Source organism: Nerophis ophidion, linkage group LG02 (genome assembly GCF_033978795.1).
Source record: "Nerophis ophidion isolate RoL-2023_Sa linkage group LG02, RoL_Noph_v1.0, whole genome shotgun sequence".
NCBI lineage: Eukaryota > Metazoa > Chordata > Actinopteri > Syngnathiformes > Syngnathidae > Nerophis > Nerophis ophidion.
The window spans coordinates 45644140-45650348 of record NC_084612.1 but is presented as its reverse complement, the minus strand read 5'-3'; the positions used below and the strand labels follow the sequence as shown (position 1 = coordinate 45650348).

Sequence of the window (6209 nt, the reverse complement as noted above, 5' to 3'; positions counted from 1 at the left end):
ACGCTGCTGATCCGCTTGAGATGGTTTCCTGTGGACGGGACTCTCACTGCTGTCTTGGAGCCACTATGGATTGAACTTTCACAGTATCATGTTAGACCCGCTCGACATCCATTGCTTTCGGTCCCCTAGAGGGGGGGGGTTGCCCACATCTGAGGTCCTCTCCAAGGTTTCTCATAGTCAGCATTGTCGCTGGCGTCCCACTGAATGTGAATTCTCCCTGCCCACTGGGTGTGAGTTTTCCTTGCCCTTTTGTGGGTTCTTCCGAGGATGTTGTAGTCGTAATGATTTGTGCAGTCCTTTGAGACATTTGTGATTTGGGGCTATATAAATAAACATTGATTGATTGAATTAGATATCACCCCCTTGCCACAAATGCATATGATTTCTCTCGACATTTGAGATATCACTACAGAACACCAGGGCTTGAGTGCACACAAAATCCAAGCGGTCCAAATTTAATGGCTTTTGATACAAAACATGTATTAGCCGAGAAAATAGCTTCTCAGAGATGTGGCGATGAAGCAGAACCTACCAAAAATTAATTATTTACTAGTACTTTAAACGGCTGAAACATGTATACAAAAAGTGCTTCACCTTCTTTCACTCACGCGTCTAGTTTATTTCCATGCTTGTTTTAATGATGATGGTACATGTAAGAAATTTTATATATTTGCTGAGATGGAGATTAGGCAAAGTGTTTCTTTCTGCTAATCAGAGGCAGGTGGGCCATTTGATGAACATTGTTTTTAAAAACGCCTTATTAAAAACTAAAATAAAAAGCCTAACAAGGAGTATGGAGAGCTTATTTTAAAGAGTGAAAATGCCGAAGACAATTGGCTTCATTTTCAAACTGTATGTAGTAATGCACAATTTTGTACTTATACTGTGCATGCATTTAAGCACATATCAGGTATTCATTAATAATTTTACCTGTGGTTTTGTTCTTTTTAGAAATGTCTCAGCCAATGTGTATGCACAATTCATAAACATCCCAGGGTTTTACAAACTGATAAGTATGGTTTCATTGTAAAGGACAGCTCAACTAATCAGAACGGTATGTTAAAAGCACAGCCAGTGATGGAGCGCTGGCCATCGTTGTTTATTTACTTCAACGCAGAATCACACAGTGGCTCCAAGGCGCCAACTAGTGGCGAGTATAAGGAAAGGCAAAGGGAGTTTACATACCAAAATGTACACTTTCAAATCACTTTGTGATGTACCCCCTGTGAACACTGTTTTAATTAAAGTACCCCCTAATCAGAGCAAAGCATTTTTGGTTGAAAAAAAGAGATAAAGAAGTAAAATACAGCACTATGTCATCAGTTTCTGATTTATTAAATTGTATAACAATGCAAAATAGGCTTCACGGTGGCAGAGGGGTTAGTGCGTCTGCCTCACAATACGAAGTTCCTGCAGTCCTGGGTTCAAATCCAGGCTCGGGTTCTTTCTGTGTGGAGTTTGCATGTTCTCCCCGTGACTGCGTGGGTTCCCTCCGGGTACTCCGGCTTCATCCCACTTCCAAAGACATGCACCTGGGGATAGGTTGATTGGCAACACTAAATTGGCCCTAGTGTGTGAATGTGAGTGTGAATGTTGTCTGTCTATCTGTGTTGGCCCTGCGATGAGGTGGCGACTTGTCCAGGGTGTACCCCGCCTTCCGCCCGATTGTAGCTGAGGTAGGCGCCAGCGCCCCCCGCGACCCCAAAAAGGGAATAAGCGGTAGAAAATGGATGGGATAGAACAGTGCAAAATATTGCTCACTTGTAGTGGTCTTTCTTGAACTATTTGGAAAAAAAGATAAATAACAAAAAAATAATAAAAATAACAAAAAACTTGTTGAAAAATAAACAAGTGGTTGAATTATAAATAAAGATTTCTACACATAGAAGTAATCATCAACTTAAAGTGCCCTCTTTGGGGATTGTAATAGAGATCCATCTGGATTCATGAACTTAATTCTAAACATTTCTTCACAAAAAAAGAAATATTTAACATCAATATTTATGGAACATGTCCACAAAAAAAATCCAGCTGTCAACACTGAATATTGAATTGTTGCATTTCTTTTCACAGTTTATGAACTTACATTCATATTTTGTTGAAGTATTATTCAATAAATATATTTGTAAAGGATTTTTTAATTGCTACTATTTTTAGAATATTTTTTAAAAAACCTACACGTACCCCTTGGCATACCTTCAAGTACCCCCAGGGGTACTCGTACCCCCATTTCAGAACCACTGGTGTAGACTTTACTGAACCATCTGGCATGCTCCAGACATACTTACACAACTAGGGATGTCCATGAAGGACATCCACTATATCTCCCCTTCTCCAATGTACAACAATGAATGAACAATCTTTGCTATGTATTTATGAATAACCATCACCATTTCTAATGAATCAACCTAACACCCCATAAAGGCATTAAGTATGAGAATTGCATGACAAACTCCTGACCATCCTCATTTCTCCCTGAGAAAGAAAAAAACCAAACAACCACAACAGTGTTGCAAACTTACAATCTTTCAAACTAAATGCTTTGCATTTAGTAATTGCCTTTTAGGCTTCAAGATTACACAAGGTGCGTTTTTTTATGCCCTGTTTTTTCACAACACATAGTCTTTAAGCCACCCGGGGGGGGTTACCTGCCGTCTTGGAGCATCTTTTGCTCTCGGTGACTGGGTTACCTGCTCTCTGATTGTTGTACCTGGTGTTGCTTCCTTCTCTGTTATGTGTTCCTTTTATGGGTTTGGAGGCTCTTGTGGAGCCGACTGTGGCTGGAGCTGGAGCTCAGGGAGAACCTGAAGGTGAGCCCTGTTTCTCTTCACCTCCTCTGCTCCAGTGTCAACCACATATACAGGAGCGTGGCGTGCCGGCCTTCCTGATCACTGTAGCTGTTTGTTTTGAGGGAGATAGCCATACTAGTAAGGTCATCTTATGGGATATTTGGCCAATCTGTGAACTAAATCATTACCAAGAAATCTCTTCACCAATCTGTTTATAAAGGTGTTTAGTAACATGTCCTAAAAAGTTGAAATTCAACTCCTGGGGGAAAGTTTGTAAAAAACTGCACAAAGTCGGGTACCATTAACCGATTTTCAGAAATTCGAAAATGCTTAATTTGGCCTTAAGTAACTTGTGAGGGGTCAAACTAGGGGTTCTTCAATATTCTGAGTTCATTGCAAGTATTTATTCTTCACCAAGACCACTCCTTGGTGGAAAAATGGCCACACCTAAGGAGGTGTGGCCATTCCCAGATCATCGTTCATCCCGACAATGCCCCCTACTCATACATACCATGCAGGGTATATATAAAAAATAATAATAATAATAAAATTAAAAAAAGATAATAGTTTTTTCTTAAATGTTTGACATTATGAATGGGCCAAGTCAGTGTTTAGTGATGGTTGCTGTAGTTGATTGGCATTTCAATGTGAGGACATTATGAGTTTAACATTAGCACCAAACATGCTGGATCCATTTGCATCCCTTTTCTTTGTTGAACATGGGTGGACACAATATAGTGATTTTAATGTCAGCTACGTAAATATTATTGAATTTTTTTTTTTTATCAATTTGAAATGTTTCACTTCACTGCATTGATTATAAGGTTAGAACTAAATGTTGTCATTACTAGTATTGAAAATTCCCTAAAACAATTCTGTTTTAATCTGCTTTTTTCTAAGAAAGAGTGTCCCTTTGATTTCTAAACTGATGTGTTTCTGAGGGCACAGTAGTTGATTGCTCATTTTGTTGCACCTGCAGTTAAATTGATTAGTGATTTTTTTGCACCTGTACTACGAAAGTGTTTGTCACTGTCATTTCATTCAGTTGTTGTGCTTCTTTATGTAATTTGTTTGAATTTTAGATATATTTAGGCTACTAAGAATTTGTTGGAATGAGGACTTTTATGGAGATGGTAACTGATGGGAAGATGGGAGCCAGTCACACATATCCAGTGGTGGTACTGTTTGAGCAGAGATTTCAAGAAACCTTCAAAAGACTCGCCAAAGGGGGACGAACACCTGCACGCTGGGTGCAGTACCACCACACGGTTAATGCTATTAAGATGTTCATCCGAACTGAGCGGCTTGCAGACCACGATGGGCACCTGTCCTGCATTGCTACCTGGATGCTGGACATATTTGCAGCTGCAGGCCATCATCAGTATGCCAAAGGTGCACGAATGTACTGTCAACTGATGAAGGAACTGGAAACTTTGCCTCGTTACAAAAAGGCCATCGAACATTTCACTGTCCATGGGAACCATGTTGTCTGGTATTCCAGCCACGATTGGTCTGGCACCTGGTGTGCCATCTGCATTGAGCAGACGTTAATGAAGGCGGCCAAATCAGAAGGTGGACTGAGCAGAGGGAGGATGGGAAGCAGTGATGCTGGCCACAAGTGCTGGGTGCTCACCCTCAGCCACTTCTCTAATATCAACAAGCATATGGAGGAAGGTGTAAACCAACATGCTCCACTCCACCGAGACCTTGGGAAAACCCAGATGAAGCGTGATGCAGAGGCAGTTAAACTTGCCCTCCAGTGGTTCGAGGAGAACAACCCGTTCGAAACTTGGAAGGAGATTGCCAACAGTGACCTAAGCTACCTGCAGCATCTTGGCCGTAACTGTCAAAAGGTCATTGTGGTCTTTGATGGCTATAACAGATCACCAAAAGATCATGACCACATTCGACAAACCAAGAAGGCATGCTGTGATCTCCAGATTCGAGGGGATCTGATACACTGGACACCAAGAGAAAAGTTCTTGGACAACAGCCATAATAAGAGTGAGCTCATTCACCTCCTCTCTTCAACATTCCGGAAGCTTAGCATCACCGTGGTGCGGAGTGACAATGATGCTGACACTTTCATTGTGGGAGAGGTATTGGCTGCTGCTAAAGATGGCTCTGTTGAGGTCAGTAACATTTATGTGTACATATACTGTGCTACTTTCATTAGCTATGACTACTTTAAAAGTAAGAGTGTTGACATTATTTATGTATTTTCACATAGTTGAACATGCATTGCATATATTATTCTATTTTCAGGTCCGGGCAGAAGATGCAGATATGCTGGTAATGTTGGCACACCATAGCTCAAGCACCAAACACCCACTCTTCTTCACGACATTGAAGGGCTCTTATGATGTCAGGAGGATTCGAGAAGCACTCTCTGAAAAACAGAGACGCTACCTGGTCTTTTGTCACGTCTTCACTGGGTGTGATACAGTCTCTGCTATCGCTGGCCATGGGAAAACCACTCTGTTTGACAGGTAATGATAATAATACTACTAATAATAATAATTATATCATAAGGAAATATTTGTATATTGAAAGATATGAAACGAAACTTTGTGTGCTTTCTTTTGTAGGTTTTGTGCAGGGGACATAGATGAACATATGGACATCTTCCTGGACATACGCGCTACCAAGGATGCAGTGATTCAGGCTGGTACTGCGATCTTCCACAACATCTACCATGGACCAGGTAGTACTCTGGGTGAAGTTCGAAACAACATCTTCTCACGTAAGGCAGCGGCTGGGCTGATCAAACCGGAGACGCTACCTCCAACAGAGGGTGCAGCAGCACAGCATTCACTCCGTGCCTACCAAAAGACTCGGGACTGGCTCCTTCTACAGAGCATGTCTCTGGACCCCAGTAAGTATGGATGGACAATAGGTGTTCATGGTTATGAGCCAGTTCCAACTCTAGACCCCATGGCTCCTGAAGAGCTACTCCAGTTCACAAGCTGGAATTGCCATGGAGATTGCAGCAGCCGGCGATGCAGCAACAAAAAGAATAGCATCAAGTGCATCTCAGCTTGTGGAGTCTATCAAGGCATTACCTGCAAGAATGCTATTCATGATGACGGCATTTTATGATGAATACTCAGAGGCAGACATTGACTCATAAAGCATTCCACAAGGGAGATCACTGTTTGCTCTGACTAATGTGAAACAAATTGTAATAAATGCAACTTTATGTAAATGCAAAAAAGGGTGTGGCAGTTTTTCCACTAAGGAATAAATGTAGTGAAAAAAAAATGCTATAAATGAACTCAGGATCATAAAAAACCCTAGTTTGACCTCTCACAAGTTACTTAAGGCCGAATTAAGCATTTTCAAATTTTCAAAAATTGGTTATCGGTACCCCGACTTTGTGCAGTTTTTTATGAGGTTTCCCCCAGAAGTTGAATTTCAACT

The 6209-nt window shown here is 41.2% G+C and overlaps 1 protein-coding gene across 1 annotated transcript; it reads left to right on the top strand.

The window, feature by feature from the left end:
* The first annotated feature begins 939 nt into the window (after positions 1–939).
* LOC133541390 (uncharacterized) lies at positions 940–5975 on the top strand. The gene is made up of 3 exons (XM_061884788.1): positions 940–4921; positions 5055–5278; positions 5378–5975. Exons 1-3 carry the CDS (start codon positions 3902–3904, stop codon positions 5886–5888), a joined length of 1755 nt encoding a protein of 584 aa, XP_061740772.1. The 5' UTR covers positions 940–3901; the 3' UTR covers positions 5889–5975.
* The last annotated feature ends 234 nt before the right edge of the window (positions 5976–6209 follow it).